This window comes from Euprymna scolopes, chromosome 1 (assembly GCF_053919585.1).
Source record: "Euprymna scolopes isolate OS-2025 chromosome 1, ASM5391958v1, whole genome shotgun sequence".
Classification (NCBI taxonomy): Eukaryota; Metazoa; Mollusca; class Cephalopoda; order Sepiida; family Sepiolidae; genus Euprymna; species Euprymna scolopes.
Window position 1 is genome coordinate 137288819 of NC_136482.1, and position 20298 is coordinate 137309116.

A 20298-nucleotide genomic window follows, 5' to 3' on the forward strand; every position below is an offset into this window, starting at 1 on the left:
CTGCCCCCAACCATCACCTTCCATTCCTTACCCTAAAAGGCATTCTCTTGTTTATACGATCGTTGCTTGAGTGCACATTTAAAAATGAGTAAGTCTTTTTAATTGGTTGATTTGTATATGTTGGGACTTTTTTTTGTGACTGTGTTTCAACTTTTTTTCTTTTTCTTTCATTCAACCAAATGAAAAACCTATTCAAGAAAATAAAACAGTTCTTTCTTTAAAAGAATCCAGTTATTTTGATCCCTCCACCTATCTGACCATGTACAGTCTGCAAGCATAGACTTACTGTAAAAAATATTCTGATTGAATTTCAGAAATACATTTCAATGAAATAAACATTATAAAGTACCAAACCTGCAAATATTGTTTGGACTCTTACTTTCCTTATTTTCTACTTTAGTCCTCGCATTCCATGGCAATGTTTTTGATGAAGGTGGAAAAATTGCTGTTTTCTGCGTTGTAATCTATCCATATTGCATTTAAGTTGCTTCATGCCTTGTTTGTAGCAATTTCCTTAAAAAAATTAAATATTTTTATTATTTGGATTCTTCAGATTACTGTTCTCACCTTGAATATGATTTTTACAATGTTTCGGTTGATATAACCTCCGACCTTCTTCAGGTGTATCTTGTCGGACTTGGGAATGTTTCTGCCAAACTCAGGAATTTGGACCAAATTTTGAGCGGAACCCTTTATTTGCTTCATAGGGATAGCGTGCTCTGGTTCTGTCAGTCATGACTGGATAAAGGTCCTAAGTAATTTGCAAATGTATTTTTCGGTCACCCACACTGAGGATTGAACCTTTAGGAGAATATCACTTTTTACAATTAATTTTTCCAAGTACTTTAACCACTGTGCCACGGTTCCTTGCAGACAATTCTAGTATGAATTTTAGGAACCTTAAACCTATTTTATTTCTAGTTGTAAATATCACTATTTATTGCTAATTATTACTATATATTAATGTGTGTATATATATATATATATATATATATATATATATATTAATGTTTTTACTTATTACTTGTATATATTATCTATTGCTTATAATTAATGGTTCCTGTATTGTATTAAATTCTATAGTAGGTATACTTAGTAATTGGTTATTCCCCAGTATATGTGCTGCTTCTTTCAGTTGTCTTTCTCTCCACCTGTCTATAAATTTTACTTCCTTCCATAATGGTTGATGGTTTCCCTTTTCCTTCCAGATATGGTCAGCTATACGTGACTTTTCAGTCCCTCCACGTACTACACATCACACCCAGTCCTGTTACTTTTTATGCTTTTCATACACAACCAGTTTGAGTGCAATTTACAAAACTTTTACTACAGAAAGTGTTGCATTTCAACACTTAACCACATCTGCAAAAACTGTTTTACTTAATATGTTGTAGAAACACATCCATCAGATTTTTTTAATAGCAAGAGAAAGAAAATAAATCACAGTTATGATTTGCTGAAAGAAGTCAATCAATGTTAAATAGTTAAGAGATCACGAGAAATACAAGAATGCTAATAGTTAAATAGATCATGAGGAATACAGAAATGGTATGGTTAAATAGATCACAAGAAATGAAGGAATGGTAAGAGTTAATAGATCACTAGAAATACAGGAATGGTAAATAATTTTTCCATTCTTCATTTACTTAAACTCTATCTGGCTTATGAGAAGGGTCTATGACTTGGCAACAACTGTTAATTAGCAAGTAAAGCCAGAAAAATAGATTAAGATCTTGTGTGACTTGTCACAGATGATATTCCAAGTCCTGGAATATTTTTTTCACACACGTGTGCCAGAATGTAAAAATGCATGTTAAATTGATGATTAAAAAGAGGGAGAAGATATATATTTATTTTAATAATAATAATACAAATTTGGTATGCATCATTATCCATGGACTAGCATGGGTAGACATGAAGTTCTGTTTGAAACACACCTGTATACCAATCATTTTCATCACGGGCACCGTGGATACCCCCACAACAAAAGTAAAAGAATGGATGAAAACATGTAAATGTAATCGCCCCAAAAAAGAAGAAGTATGTGATATACTCTCCACCAGGCAAAAGGGCTACAAAGAAAAGAAACTATTCTCTGGATATTGAGAACTGGAAAGACCCTCCTCGCAAAAATATAATTAAAAATAAATCATTACAACTCTTGTTTCAATAAAAATAGCAGCGAATGCCCGTGTGATCGCAAAAAAAAAAGGGGGGGATCTACCAAAAATTAATTCCAAAAACAATTAAATTAAATTTTTTGTCATTTTATATTTCTAACTAGCAAAAGTACCCATTCTTGACTGGGTTCAAAAACAGCCTACAGAAAATGGACTCTGATTTATGAAAGTATGATAGGTTATGAAAAGGAAGGGTTGTAAAGAGATAGCTTCAAATTTGGGGGTATCAAAACCAAAGCAAAATATGATGTCAAAAAAACTTGTAAACGTTTTTTTTTAATTTTTAAATTTTTTATTTCCATACTTTGTGGACCAGGCGCGTATGCAGACCCCACAATTTTAATGAATCATCATTATGCCAGATCAAACATATCCATTCCTGTGTCTCAATACATCTTCTATCATTATGTGATCAGTTTTCTATAATAGTCAACCATATAGGAGCCTATTCATGACCAGACACACACACAAACGTTCAGCTTTATATTATAGATGTAATCCTCTGCCCCCATTCTCCCAAAAATGAATTTGTCATATTTTGGGGTTCGTTCTGTTTATAAAATTGTTAGGTGAAAGTACAGAAATGTCTCATAAAAATTAATTAAATTTATCATTATTTTATGCTTCAAATGTAATTGCCGCCCCACCCCACCGCACAAAAAATACAAAAAAAATTGTATTTGTCATATTTTGCTCCCTTACCTCCCCCTCCCCAAACATGCTAAACACGAAAATAACATTTAAAATTACGGCAAATGAGTAGTATCCAATATATGAAGAAATGTTAGTTTCAAAAAAGTGGGGATCACTTTTCTATGATAATTTAACGTAAAATGAGCACCCACTTTGTGATTAATAGGGTGAAAAGAAAGTCCCCCCCCTGGTGGCCACAAAGTGGGTGATCATTTTACGTTAAATTACTATAGAAAAGTGATCCCCCACTTCTTGAAACTAACATTTTTTTTTTAATATCTTGGAAACTACTCATTTGTCGTAATTTTCAGCATTTTCAGCACCCCCGAAAACCTATAAAAGTGGTAATTTTAAAGGAATTTTCGAGGGTGGAGTGATTCTTCATATTTACCTTTTTCTCTAATATATAAAAAAGGTTACTTAAAAATTAAGAATAAGTGAAAAAAAATTTTCTCCGAAATAAAAATAATTCAGCTTAGAAGAATATTTCAAAAGGAAAATAAATCTATTACAAAAAATATTTAATAATGTGCTCCGTTTAAAACAATTTCTCAATTAAACTATCACAGTTATTTCTCCTTTGGTTTGAAAATTAAAGAATTTCAGATAAAATAAATTTAATCAAATATAAATTGAAATTTAAATAAACTAAATAATTTAAAAATTTTTTAATTAGTACAGTTAAAACAAAGCTATTATGTTGAATAAGTAATATCATTAAGCTAATTATTTAAATAGATTTAATTTAATGTGATATGCTAATGATCGAAACTCAGTCAATATAGATGTGGTTTGAAGAATGCTATATATAGAAATTACGTGTGCAATATATCTCCGTTGATAAAAGTATCCTATCATGGGCATTAATATTTCTTGACCAGGAGAGGTGTACACACATATGGCTTTATATTTCTTTGGGAGTTGTATACACAGATACACACACACACAAACAAACAAACTTTATATATATAGAAGTATCAACACCATGGAAAAATGTTAAATGTTTTATCCTGGTTATTTAAATGGACATTTTAATTTTATGTTCTTTTTATTAAAACAACCATCTTTTATTATTTGAATTTTCAAAAAAAAAAAAAAAAGTTTTGTTATTGCATTTATTCTAACCTAGTTGGAAAATTGATAAGTTGTAAAAAAATATATTTTCAAGATGTATAATTATTTGTTGGTGTGTATAAATGCTAAACATATTTTTTTTTCTTTTTAGAAATGAGGAGATTGCTGATCTGATGAAATCTGTCAAGTCTTTGAAGATTGATACAATTCACTGAATATCATCAACAAAAACTTGTCTTTGTCAACCAGAATTTACAGCAACATTTTTCATTTGACTAAATTTGTTCTTTCATAGTTTTCATATGAAATAAAATCAAATTGACCTCAAAAATGTTTGTTTTCATTTATTGACCTGTGTCAGAAATAATTTATTTTACCTTCGAACCTCCCTTCCTCTGCCCACCTTGAGTCTAATGGAATCTCCCATCCTTCTCTGCCAACCTACGATGTACTAAGGAAGGGGTTCTTGTGGGATGCTCCCCATCTCCCTCGGTTTTACCATTATTGTTTTCTTGATGACCACAACATCTTATAAACTGGTTTTGTTGTTGATACTTTTTAGTTTAAGCAAACATGAAAGTGTCATACAAGCAAGATTAACTAGTGAAGTTGCTCAAGTATGACAATGTCCTTCTCAACCAGAAACTGCTGGATATTTAGAGTATTGTGAGCTGGTGCATTATCATGGTGAGGAAGAGGAGGTTGAAACAAAAGTATGTGCCCCCCCCCCAAAAAAAAATGTAATGGATGCTGAAAGCTAAAATTTCACTTATAGACACGATGCAAAAACAAAGAATTTCTAACCGAATAGATTCTGCACTATCTACCCAGTCTCTGTCACATCACCACAGTGTTACATATCTGTGCTTGTTTAAAGTACTTCCATGGAATATACTTCAATAAATTTACTCAATTTGTTTCCCCCATCTGCAAATGAAATAAAAATGCACTCAACTAACAGTAAAATCCTGCCTCTTCATTATAGAAATCTTTTCATTCCAAACGATTTGATATAATAGATGGTTGCCATCCTCAGACTGCTTGCCTTTTGAAATTGCTCTCATGTTTCTCCTATCACACCAACATGCAAAAATTTAAATGTAATGTAAACAAGCATTTTGCTGCCCAACTCCTCATTCAGGTTGCCTTACCTCTAAATTTGGCCTCTATCATCGAAGGCCTTTACATTTTAGGAGCAATGCACTAGAGACAAATAAAAGTAGGAAAAAAAACATCATGTTAGTTAATATGCTGCCTCTTCAACCCATATCCCACACATCACACCCATCCCTGTTACTTTTTATGCTTTCCTTCTATATACACAACCAATTTGAATGCAACTCTGATAAGAATAATTTTCAAATTTACAAAACTTTCACTACAAAAAGTGTTGCATTTCAACACTTAACCACATCTGCAAAAACTGTTTTACTTAATATGTTGTAGAAACACATCCATCAGATTTTTTTAATAGCAAGAGAAAGAAAATAAATCACAGTTATGATTTGCTGAAAGAAGTCAATCAATGTTAAATAGTTAAGAGATCACGAGAAATACAAGAATGCTAATAGTTAAATAGATCATGAGGAATACAGAAATGGTATGGTTAAATAGATCACAAGAAATGAAGGAATGGTAAGAGTTAATAGATCACTAGAAATACAGGAATGGTAAATAATTTTTCCATTCTTCATTTACTTAAACTCTATCTGGCTTATGAGAAGGATCTATGACTTGGCAACAACTGGTAATTAGCAAGTAAAGCTAGAAAAATAGATTAAGATCTTGTGTGACTTGTCACAGATGATATTCCAAGTCCTGGAATATTTTTTTTTACACACTTTTTCCATCCTAAAATAAATAACAAATGGTTCTCTTTGATGTACAGAGATTAATCTATTTACCACTTTAAACGCATATTCTTATGAAACTAATTTTTAATGAATATAAACAACATGACATCGAATATGATCTATTGATAATGTTTAGCCTTTATTTATATTTTATTATCACTTATGCTTGAATTAATGTTTTGAACCACGGTATAAATCAAATGTTTAGGATGTCACACCAACACTATAAGTATTTTGTTAAAGTCATATAAGATCGCTTTATAAGAAAGTCAGAATAGGTCAGTTAGTAGAATGAACGAAATGGTTTTCACCATTGATGACTTAAACCAGTTTTGTCCAAAGGAAGAAGTTTCTATGGAATTCAAACACGAGCCTCAATCACTTGTACCTTCTAGTAAAGTTTTTGCAGTTCCTGAGATAAAGTGATAAAAATGAACCTGAGGGAATGGTAGAGAAATAAGGACCTGGTTAGAAATAGGTTTTGAAGTCCATTTCGTATCGCCATCTAACACATGACAGGATGTAAATTGGATGTTAAAGCAAATCATGACGATGATAACAATGATGGACGATCCAAATTTAGTGCATGCCATTCTCTACATCAGTATCATCACCTTCCATCAATGGTAAAATGTTGAATGTCTCATCTTGATTATTTTTATTTTACGAAGGGAAAATGAATAAATAAAGATCTGACCAGAGATAGGATAGTTTTTGTAAAACTATCTAACATGTGCCAGAATGTAAAAATGCATGCTAAATTGATGATGAAAAAGAGGGAGAAGATATATATTTATTTATTTTAATACAAAGTTAGGTACCCAGCTTTGCCTAGGTTGACATGAAGTTCAGTTTGAAACACACCTGCATACTAATCATTTTCATCATGGCCAACTTGGATACCCCCATAACAAAAGTAAAAGAACGGATGAAAACATATAAATGTAATCGTCCAAAAAAAAAATTATGTGATACCCTCTCCACCAGATATTTCGGCGGAAGGACTACTTTAAAGAAATCTATATAATTATAAAACTCAAATGACCTTGTAACGGGTGTTGTAACCCAACATCCAGTTTACGACTTCCAGTTGTGCATGCGTACATAAACATAAACCCATAACAGCGTAAACAAATAAACACAAATCGCTGGACCAGTTTTGTTTGAACAAACGGACGTTCTTAGAAAAGCGAATATCTTAAATTTCAAGATATGGGAAGCAAACACAAAACGTGATTGCAAATAATACGTATAATCATCGATCTGTTTCATATATACGATATATATTATACTAAATAATCAAAGCGACAATAAAACGTATTGTTTTACTGTGTATGTTTTCAGCATCCCAATTTTTTTTTGTGTTTAAATTATCCAAATAAACAATTTTTAATACTTTTGCTTTTTTTTTTTTTTTTTTACATCGTTCATTTCCGTATTACGTTTAAGTTATTTTAACACAATTTTCTTACAAATGAATCTACTTTAACCCATTGACAACCATAAGAGCATTTTATAATGGTGATTTACCCACTACTTTCCTCTTTATTTAATTTATTCTCCATTTTTTTAATACATCTTTCTTAAAAACATTCATACATTTTCTTCTATACTACCAACATAAATAAATAACCCTGAAAATGTTTTTTTTAAATTTGCATTACAAATAAATAATCAACGTGACAATAAAACATATTGTTTTACTGTGTACGTTTTCAGCGTCCTAATTGGGTTTTTTTTTTTCATGTTTAAATTAAGAGATATATCAAAATTTGAATTTAACTATAAGTATTATGGTATGTTCAGTGCCTATGGCAAACCACTTATAATTCAATGGCTGTAAGTTTTTTTTGTTTTTTTTTAAATAAACAATTATAAACAGAACGATTCATAAAACTCTATCTATATTCTTTTTTCATGTTAATATACTTTCATAGAAATGTTTCTGGTATGTTACAAAAAACTATTTTCTTTATGTCACAAGTGTCATGCGCATACATTAATTCCATAACTAATATAACATACTGACCCAACGGGTCACGGGTTGTCTAGTATTCTTATAAAACTAATTTTTAATTAATATGTGACAAAATACTGAAAAGTATAGCCAGGCATGGACTTGTTTTTTTTTCAGTGTTCTTTCAAAATTCTGTTGGATTATTTTTATTTAAAAATTTTTATAACTTCGTTTTTATGGGAGCTTAAAAAAAATAGAATATTTTAGCTGTATCTGTTGAAGTAAAAATCACTGCAAAGAAATACAGGGATTTTCAATTTAAAAAATAATTAGACGATTTATCTATTCGTTTGTTTAAATTTAGATTAATATGCAAGCTTTAAAAGTAACTGTTTTTTTTTTTTTTGTCCATTGTGAAAAGTATTTAAAACTGCAATGTCAGATACAATCTATGTAGAAGCAGAAATAAAGAACAAAGGAAAATAGTGAATCATTGACTTATCATTTCGTATGGATTTGGTATTATTGATTGGTCATAGTGTTACATCAATAGATTTTATAGGAAACCAGAAAAATACAAACCTTGCATAAAATTATTTACTGACATCAATGAATGGACAGGATATATCTACCATGAAGAGAAAGCGGCCCAAATCTCACTGAAAACCACCCCATGCATACCGAGCATGATGTAATATATAAGCAATTACAAGAATGAAACAATGTGACCAGATTTAATGTTTAACTTCAGTTTCAACATGATGCAAGTCATGCGTTACAAGACAAATGAAACAACTTCCCCGAATTCTGACAAAAATGTTTCAGTTTGAAACATTTTTGTATTACACTAGCAGGTCGCCCAGCATTGCCCAGTCGTAAAATCTGCTTAAATATGATATTTTAATTTATGCAGATTTTGTATTTATTATTATAGAACCAATTCCCTATCGATTATTATATTGTATCCAATATATATATTAATGATTTAAAAAGTTATACAAACAAAATATAACTTTGGTATCATCAGCTGGAATCAAAACCAAAACATTCAATATTCCAGCCATAGTAGTTATTTAGTGCTTCAGCCTTCATTTGAGCTATCGCCGGATGGATAAAAAAGACTAAAAATTAAGTGACGTCAAGCTAAAAATGTTTATGCACACATGCTCAGAAGTTGATTTACTCTTGCCAAGGTCAACTGCTTTTTGATTTTTTAATTTTGACCTCTTAGCTGCTGATTTTACAGACTAAAAACCAAATCAAAAGTCTTCCCGATGTCCAAATACTTTTTTTTTTATTACATTTTCACCCCATTGCCACTTTGGTGTAGGGGGCTACTAACAGGGGCAACAACTACTGGGGTACTATGTAGGGATTTGGGCAGCAAGATGTTGGTTCACGTTGCACTTGAACTTCTGCACGTCAGTACAGTTAGGAAAGCAGGGACCTGGAATGGAATAACTGAGTATATTAAGAAGTCACTTTTAATAATTTCTATATAAAAAAAATGAGGCTTTGAATATCAATGTGAGAGTGAGAAAAACTCAACTCTATTGGTACACAGATAGATTAAAATGATTAATAACTTACAAAACGAGAAAATATACTCTGTCACTTGTTGCTATCAGAACTATACAATTCTTGAGGAAGCTCCCACAGATCAGAAAGATGCAGCAAGCTTAGCTCAGAAAGCCAGGATATATTATGTTATGAATCCATTTTTTATAGTAATTATTTTGTTAGGATACCTCAACTTCACTTAGAAAAACAAGATAAACATTCAACATACGAGATATCTTGAGAAATTCAGAAAATGATTTCTTAATGAAACTGATTGCATCATCCATAACCTTTATTACGATGAACCTTTCTATTCGGAATTTTCAACCATGAACAACAAGAACCGGCTTAATAGCTTAGCTATGAGGTTAAGTAAGATGTGCCTTTAATAAGTTTCCAAACTTTTTTGTATGCACACTTTTATCAATAATACACATATGTAACTCTAGTTCCCTTTGAAGTAATCTCCTCTGGCTGCAATGAACTTTTGTATTATTCCAACAACTTCCGGAAGGCTCAATGGAAGTCCTCTTGTGTGAGTGTGTCAATGACCTTCATCACAGCCTCTTTCATCTCCTCAGTTATCTTATAACGACAGTCTCTAAGGTGTTCTTTGAGCTTAGGAAATAAGCAAAAGTCATAGGGAGGGCAAGGGACTGTCTTGATGCTCATCTTGGTCAAATACTTTGTGACAAAGATGCAGTTGTGCACTGGTGCATTCACACAAATCTTCTGCATCTTCAGTTCCTCACAAATAATTGTGTGTACAGTTTCCACACTGATATCAAACTGTACACACGACACTCCTTATCCATGAAATTCTTTATTTGGCTAATAAACTCCGGTATTCTGACGTCCTTACACCTCCCACACCCCTCATGATCCCTCACAGACTTCTTGCCTTCCTTAAATCTCTTATGCCACTCAAAAACTGATGCTTGATTCATGTAAGATGGTCCAAAAGCAGTCTAAAGCATTCCATACGTTTCTGTAGCATTTCTTTTTCCAAGTTTAAAACTGAATTTTATCACATATCGTTCATATTGCATTTTTGAAATTCACCAGCTGTGACAATCATGCTTTAGTAGGATGCATTCCAATTCCCACTGTAGCTGTTCATTTGAATCTGAAATCATAAAAATTGGTCAATCATCTTATAAGATGTACTGCAATAACATACTAAATTTTCAAGAGTCTGTAACAATTTTAAATGCCTGTACAACAAAGTCTGGAAACTTATTGAAGGTGCCTTGTATTTCTCAGTTTTCTATAAAACTAGCCTGGGTGCCCGGCGTTGCCCAGTTGTTTAGAGGTGTGTGTTGAGAGAGAGAGAGAGAGAGAGAGAGAGAGAAAAAAAAAAAGTGGTAGTAGGCAGGCAGGCTCAAACCCGTACCGCGAAGGAGGAAAAGAAAATGGAAAAAGAAAAACTTGACATCTTTGCCGTTGTGTCCATCACCAAACCGGAAGTGGCGAAGGTTTAAATTAAGGCTAGTCAATCGAAAAGAGGGGATGACTTTCGAAAATATCAGTGAAAAAAAGTAGCCCCTCCTTGTAGTTGAGGGTGAAGGAATTAATGTTTTCAGCCAATTTTTTTATATTTGTTGTCCAAAGGGTCAAGCTTCAAAACAATACTGATCTCGTGAAAATCCGTCGCCTCTGTCGAAAGTTTTAGGTAGACATATAAACGTACATACATAAATACATTTAAACAGACAGGTGAGATTTATATTATAGATGATTTTGAGAAAACTGATGTGCTCAGTATAACAACAGGATTATTTTGGTTTTATTATTTAAATTTGACTGTTTTTCACTGCACCATATGCTAATAGAAAATTAATGACAATAACAGTACATGTTAAACTTTAAAACTCTTATTAGTATTGATGGGACGATTCAATATTTTATTCTGATTCCATATTAAATTTCCGATTCTGATACAATTACCAGTTCCGATTCCAATTCTTTATAAGTTTCTAATTGTTTAATTGTTATTTATTCCTGGTTACCGTAAAAACACATGTTAATAAATATGCAGGTGTTTCTCCAAACATACACTTGTAGATGATTTCTAGATTTTTATTTTACTGGTAATTTAAAATTAATAAATATTTAATTATTACAATAGAAAAATGCGAGCATGAAAAGTAATATGGTTAAACTTAAACATGAAAAAGTAAAGGACTAGTTGTTAAAACTGGAAAAGAAAAGGACAGGATATTCTAGTAAAAAATATAATAAATTTACAACTTAAATATTGCAGTATTAAGAATTGATTACATAATCTTATAAATTGAATTTTAAAAAATCTTAACGCTGCAATATTTTAAGTTATAAATTTATTATATTTTTTACTAGAATATCCTGTCCTTTTCTTTTCCAGTTTTAATAACTAATCCTTTACTTTTCCATGTTTAATCTTAACCATATTACTTTTCATGCTCTCATTTTTCTATTGTAATCCATGATTTTTCCAGGATTCCAATAAATTCACCTGTTCTTTGTTTAATTTCAATTTCATTTTTTTGCTACCATAAACACATATGTAATAACAATGTACGGCACTTGTCTGCTTTCAATAAAATTTCTCCAATTATCTCCCTTTCATGCTTTCATTCTCTCTGTTTCACTTGTTACTTTTCTTTCTGCGACAGCAGTGAATTAGTAGCAACAGTAGTCGCTGAAGCGACATAGTTGCTATGGAAACCAGTCATAAAAAGCGTTACTCACCTCCTTACAAATTTTTTATGATTTTGAACATCAGAAAATTCATCATAACCTTTGTTTCACAGAACAAAAATAGCTGAGATGGTGAACTACTCACCTATTATACTGTAATAATTGTTTGAAATTTGGTCGAAAAATGAGTGAGCGGTGAAGCTTTAAAGCCGTTTTAAATGACTAAAACTGCCACTTAAATTAATATATTCGAACACTACCATGTTTGAATGAATTATCATTACTATCAGCATTTATTGCTTTAAACAAAATCAAATAAAATAGACAAATTAAAGAATCGTTTTTGGCAATGGAAAATTGGCACAAATTTTTCCGATAACTCCAAAGTGCCTTGTATTTCTCAGTTTTCTATAAAACTAGCCTGGGTGCCCAGCGTTGCCCAGTTGTTTAGAGGTGTGTGTTGTGAGAGAGGGAGAGAGAAAAAAAAAGTTTTCTGATTCTGCTTAATCGTCCCAACACTACTTATTAATCATGGAATATGCCAATTCCTCATAGTAACAGGATGAACTAACTTTGGTCATCGATGAACTATCAATGTAAATTGGCATCCATTATATAAAAGAATTTTGATAGAATTGAGATTCAGAGAGGCCAGAGATCACATCACTTTTCATCTTGTATGCAGAAAGAATCTCGGAATGTGTGCACGGTGATAGCAAAGAGTGGGACAGTCTTACATGAATACTAGAATGCTTGCGATATGTCATCTAAGCGAGATCCTAAGACCTTCAAGGGGCTGCAGTCACTTTGCAATTTCCAGTCATAGGGACCTAACTATCAGGTCCATTTTGTTATGATAAGGTGCAGCAAACTAAATATTATGGTATCCGTTAGAAATTAATCCGTTTTAGTCACCATAATACCAAATTACTCTATAAGTATGGCATAAAGTATTTATCATAAGTCTGCAGTTAATTTCAGCTAAAAAGTTATAACAAAAAATATTGAAGTTTAAGTGAAACAAATGATATCTACATAATTTTCAAGTCTCAAATAATAATATATCCAAAAATTACGCAAAAACGATGAGGTAAAAAAATAATTATTACAAACGGTTCGATACAGTTATATGCTTGAGTGAACATATTGGGTCACGTGGTTAAGCAAAAGGGGAAGTAACTAAATTGAAACAATTTGTATCAGAATTTATTCAGAAAACAAAAAGTAAACATAACATATAATTTGTGAATTAAAACAATTTTTTAAACTGTTTTCCAAACTTTTCGAAATTACTTTCTTGAAATTGGCAAAAGATTTCTAAGAAAGTGAAAACTTAATTACCTTCTCTATTAACTCTTCAATTTAAATCGAATTTAAAACCCAATCGCTGGATTTTACAAATCTCATTTTCATAAATAATTTTTTACCACATCGTCTTTTGAAATCTTTGGATATGTTACTATTTGAAATTTGACAATTACGTCATAACCATTTGTTTTGTTTAAAATTCAATATTTTTTCGTTATTATAATATAGAAGCACCTTTTGGCCGGCTAAAATATGCAATAGTTGTAGAACAAGGTGTTATTGTGAAACCTAATCTGTATTATATTCCTAATTGTGCATCGAAACGATACCATAATATTTAGTTCGCTGAACTTATCTTAACAAAAAAAACAACAAAAAAACATTAACACATTCGTCAATTAACAATTTTTCATTATGAGTATGAAAAAGAGAAAAGACAATCACATACACACCTATACTGAATGTACCGCGCCGCCAAAAATAGTGAAGACAATCACATACACACATATACTGAATGTACAGCGCCGCCAAAAAGAGTGAAGACAATCACATACACACATATACTGAATGTACCGCGCCGCCAAAAATAGTGAAGACAATCATATACACACATATACTGAATGTACCGCGCAGCCAAAAATAGTGAAGACAATCACATACACACATATACTGAATGTACCGCGCCGCCAAAAATACTGAAGACAATCACATACACACATATACTGAATGTACCGCGCCGCCAAAAATAGTGAAGACAATCACATACACACATATACTGAATGTACCGCGCCGCCAAAAATAGTGAAGACAATCACATACACACATATACTGAATGTACCGCGCCGCCAAAAATAGTGAAGACAATCACATACACACATATACTGAATGTAGCCCGCAGCCAAAAATAGTGAAGACAATCACATACACACATATACTGAATGTACCGCGCCGCCAAAAATAGTGAAGACAATCACATACACACATATACTGAATTTAGCGCGCCGCCAAAAATAGTGAAGACAATCACATACACACATATACTGAATGTACCGCGCCGCCAAAAATAGTGAAGACAATCACATACACACATATACTGAATGTACCCCGCAGCCAAAAATAGTGAAGACAATCACATACACACATATACTGAATGTACCGCGCCGCCAAAAATAGTGAAGACAAGAACATACACACATATACTGAATGTACCGCGCCGCCAAAAATAGTGAAGACAATCACATACACACATATACTGAATGTACCGCGCCGCCAAAAATAGTGAAGACAATCACATACACACATATACTGAATGTACCGCGCCGCCAAAAATAGTGAAGACAATCACATACACACATATACTGAATGTACCGCGCCGCCAAAAAGAGTGAAGACAATCACATACACACATATACTGAATGTACCGCGCACCAAAAAATAGTGAAGACAATCACATACACACATATACTGAATGTACCGCGCACCCAAAAATAGTGAAGACAATCACATACACACATATACTAAATGTACCGCGCCGCCAAAAATAGTGAAGACAATCACATACACACATATACTGAATGTACCGCGCCGCCAAAAATAGTGAAGACAATCACATACACACATATACTGAATGTAGCGCGCCGCCAAAAATAGTGAAGAAAATCACATACACACATATACTGAATGTACCGCACCGCCAAAAAGAGTGAAGACAATCACATACACACATATACTGAATGTACCGCGCCGCCAAAAAGAGTGAAGACAATCACATACACACATATACTGAATGTAGCGCGCCGCCAAAAATAGTGAAGACAATCACATACACACATATACTGAATGTACCGCGCCGCCAAAAAGAGTGAAGACAATCACATACACACATATACTGAATGTAGCGCGCCGCCACAAACAGTGAAGACAATCACATACACCTATGTACTGAATGTACCGCGCCGCTCAAAATAGTGAAGACAATCACATACACACATATACTGAATGTAGCGCGCCGCCAAAAATAGTGAAGACAATCACATACACACATATACTGAATGTACCGCGCCGCCAAAAATAGTGAAGACAATCACATACACACATATACTGAATCTACCGCGCCGCCAAAAATAGTGAAGACAATCACATACAAACATATACTGAATGTACCGCGCCGCCAAAAATAGTGAAGACAATCACATACACACATATACTGAATGTACCGCGCCGCCAAAAATAGTGAAGACAATCACATACACACATATACTGAATGTACCGTGCCGCCAAAAATAGTGAAGACAATCACATACACACATATACTGAATGTACCGCGCCGCCAAAAATAGTGAAGACAATCATATATACATATATACTTAATGTACCGCGCCGCCAAAAATAGTGAAGACAATCACATACACACATATACTGAATGTACCGCGCCGCCAAAAATAGTGAAGACAATCACATACACACATATACTGACTGTACCGTGCCGCCAAAAAGAGTGAAGACAATCACATACACACATATACTGAATGTACCGCGCCGCCAAAAAGAGTGAAGACAATAACATACACACATATACTGAATGTGACAGCGCCGCCAAAAATAGTGAAGACAATCACATACACACATATACTGAATGTACCGCGCCGCCAAAAAGAGTGAAGACAATCACATACACACATATACTGAATATACCGTGCCGCCAAAAATAGTGAAGACAATCACATACACACATATACTGAATGTACCGTGCCGCCAAAAATAGTGAAGACAATCACATACACACATATACTGAATGTACCGCGCCGCCAAAAATAGTGAAGACAATCACATACACACATATACTGAATGTACCGTGCCGCCAAAAAGAGTGAAGACAATCACATACACACATATACTGAATGTACCGCGCCGCCAAAAATAGTGAAGACAATCACATACACACATATACTGAATATATCGTGCCGCCAAAAATAGTGAAGACAATCACATACACACATATACTGAATGTACCGTGCCGCCAAAAATAGTGAAGACAATCACATACACACATATACTGAATATACCGTGCCGCCAAAAATAGTGAAGACAATCACATACACACATATACTGAATGTACCGTGCCGCCAAAAAGAGTGAAGACAATCACATACACACATATACTGAATGTACCGCGCCGCCAAAAATAGTGAAGACAATCACATACACACATATACTGAATGTACAGCGCCGTCAAAAATAGTGAAAACAATCACATACACACATATACTGAATGTACCGCGCCGCCAAAAATAGTGAAGACAATCACATACACACATATACTGAATGTACCGTGCCGCCAAAAAGAGTGAAGACAATCACATACACACATATACTGAATGTACCGTGCCGCCAAAAATAGTGAAGACAATCACATACACACATATACTGAATGTACCGTTCCGCCAAAAATAGTGAAGACAATCACATACACACATATACTGAATGTACCGCGCCGCCAAAAATAGTGAAGACAATCACATACACACATATACTGAATGTAGCGCGCCGCCAAAAATAGTGAAGACAATCACATACACACATATACTGAATGTAGCGCGCCGCCAAAAATAGTGAAGACAATCACATACACACATATACTGAATGTAGCGCGCCGCCAAAAATAGTGAAGACAATCACATACACACATATACTGAATGTACCGTGCCGCCAAAAATAGTGAAGACAATCACATACACACATATACTGAATGTACCGTGCCGCCAAAAATAGTGAAGACAATCAAATACACACATATACTGAATGTAGCGCGCCGCCAAAAATAGTGAAGACAATCACATACACACATATACTGTATGTACAGCGCCGCCAAAAATAGTGAAGACAATCACATACACACATATACTGAATGTACCGCGCCGCCAAAAATAGTGAAGACAATCACATACACACATATACTGAATGTAGCGCGCCGCCAAAAATAGTGAAGACAATCACATACACACATATACTGAATGTACCGCGCCGCCAAAAATAGTGAAGACAATCACATACACACATATACTGAATGTACCGCGCCGCCAAAAATAGTGAAGACAATCACATACACACATATACTGAATGTAGCGCGCCGCCAAAAATAGTGAAGACAATCACATACACACATATACTGAATGTACCGCGCCGCCAAAAATAGTGAAGACAATCACATACACACATATACTGAATGTAGCGTTCCGCCAAAAATTGTGAAGACAATCACATACGCACATATACTGAATGTACCGCGCCGCCAAAAATAGTGAAGACAATCACATACACACATATACTGAATGTACCGTGCCGCCAAAAAGAGTGAAGACAATCACATACACACATATACTGAATGTACCGTGCCGCCAAAAAGAGTGAAGACAATCACATACACACATATACTGAATGTACCGCGCCGCCAAAAATAGTGAAGACAATCACATACACACATATACTGAATGTAGCGCGCCGCCAAAAATAGTGAAGACAATCACATACACACATATACTGAATGTACCGCGCCGCCAAAAATAGTGAAGACAATCACATACACACATATACTGAATGTAGCGCGCCGCCAAAAATAGTGAAGACAATCATATACACATATATACTGAATGTACCGCGCCGCCAAAAATAGTGAAGACAATCATCTACACACATATACTGAATGTAGCGCGCCGCCAAAAATAGTGAAGACAATCACATACACACATATACTGAATGTACCGTGCCGCCAAAAAGAGTTAAGACAATCACATACACACATATACTGAATGTACCGCGCCGCCAAAAATAGTGAAGACAATCACATACACACATATACTGAATGTACCGTGCCGCCAAAAATAGTGAAGACAATCACATACACACATATACTGAATGTACCGCGCCGCCAAAAATAGTGAAGGCAATCACATACACACATATACTGAATGTACCGCGCCGCCAAAAATAGTGAAGACAATCACATACACACATATACTGAATGTAGCGCGCCGCCAAAAATAGTGAAGACAATCACATACACACATATACTGAATGTACCGCGCCGCCAAAAATAGTGAAGACAATCACATACACACATATACTGAATGTAGCGTTCCGCCAAAAATTGTGAAGACAATCACATACACACATATACTGAATGTACCGCGCCGCCAAAAATAGTGAAGACAATCACATACACACATATACTGAATGTACCGTGCCGCCAAAAAGAGTGAAGACAATCACATACACACATATACTGAATGTACCGTGCCGCCAAAAAGAGTGAAGACAATCACATACACACATATACTGAATGTACCGCGCCGCCAAAAATAGTGAAGACAATCACATACACACATATACTGAATGTAGCGCGCCGCCAAAAATAGTGAAGACAATCACATACACACATATACTGAATGTACCGTGCCGCCAAAAATAGTGAAGACAATCACATACACACATATACTGAATGTACCGCGCCGCCAAAAATAGTGAAGACAATCACATACACACATATACTGAATGTAGCGCGCCGCCAAAAATAGTGAAGACAATCACATACACACATATACTGAATGTACCGCGCCGCCAAAAATAGTGAAGACAATCACATACACACATATACTGAATGTAGCGCGCCGCCAAAAATAGTGAAGACAATCATATACACATATATACTGAATGTACCGCGCCGCCAAAAATAGTGAAGACAATCATCTACACACATATACTGAATGTAGCGCGCCGCCAAAAATAGTGAAGACAATCACATACACACATATACTGAATGTACCGTGCCGCCAAAAAGAGTTAAGACAATCACATACACACATATACTGAATGTACCGCGCCGCCAAAAATAGTGAAGACAATCACATACACACATATACTGAATGTAGCGCGCCGCCAAAAATAGTGAAGACAATCACATACACACATATACTGAATGTACCGTGCCGCCAAAAAGAGTGCAGACAATCACATACACACATATACTGAATGTACCGTGCCGCCAAAAAGAGTGAAGACAATCACATACACACATATACTGAATGTAGCGCGGCGCCAAAAATAGTGAAGACAATCACATACACACATATACTGAATGTACCGTGCCGCCAAAAATAGTGAAGACAATCAAATACACACATATACTGAATTTACCGTGCCGCCAAAAAGAGTGAAGACAATCACATACACACATATACTGAATGCAGCGCGCCGCCAAAAATAGTGAAGACAATCACATACACACATATACTGAATGTACCGTGCCGCCAAAAAGAGTTAAGACAATCACATACATACATATACTGAATGTACCGCGCCGCCAAAAATAGTGAAGACAATCACATATACACATATACTGAATGTAGCGCGCCGCAAAAAATAGTGAAGACAATCACATACACACATATACTGAATGTACCGTGCCGCCAAAAAGAGTGAAGACAATCACATACACACATATACTGAATGTACCGCGCCGCCAAAAATAGTGAAGACAATCACATACACACATATACTGAATGTACCGTGCCGCCAAAAAGAGTTAAGACAATCACATACACACATATACTGAATGTACCGCGCACCCAAAAATAGTGAAGACAATCACATACACACATATACTGAATGTACCGCGCCGCCAAAAATAGTGAAGACAATCACATACACACATATACTGAATGTAGCGCGCCGCCAAAAATAGTGAAGACAATCATATACACATATATACTGAATGTACCGCGCCGCCAAAAATAGTGAAGACAATCACATACACACATATACTGAATGTAGCGCGCCGCCAAAAATAGTGAAGACAATCACATACACACATATACTGAATGTACCGTGCCGCCAAAAAGAGTGAAGACAATCACATACACACATATACTGAATGTACCGCGCCGCCAAAAACGGTGAAGACAATCACATACACACATATACTGAATGTAGCGCGCCG

The 20298-nt window shown here is 34.5% G+C and overlaps 1 protein-coding gene across 2 annotated transcripts in view; it reads left to right on the forward strand.

Annotated features, from left to right (window-relative positions):
* Positions 1-4278, forward strand: part of LOC145280053 (nucleoporin 88-like) — a 910024-nt gene extending 905746 nt beyond the window's left edge. For both annotated transcript variants that reach the window (XM_080131737.1, XM_080131747.1), the window contains exon 15: positions 4099-4278. In XM_080131737.1, the coding sequence (XP_079987863.1) occupies positions 4099-4162 (64 nt within the window). In that variant the 3' untranslated portion in view covers positions 4163-4278. The remainder of the gene's footprint in view (positions 1-4098) is intronic.
* Positions 4279-20298: the final 16020 nt, after the last annotated feature.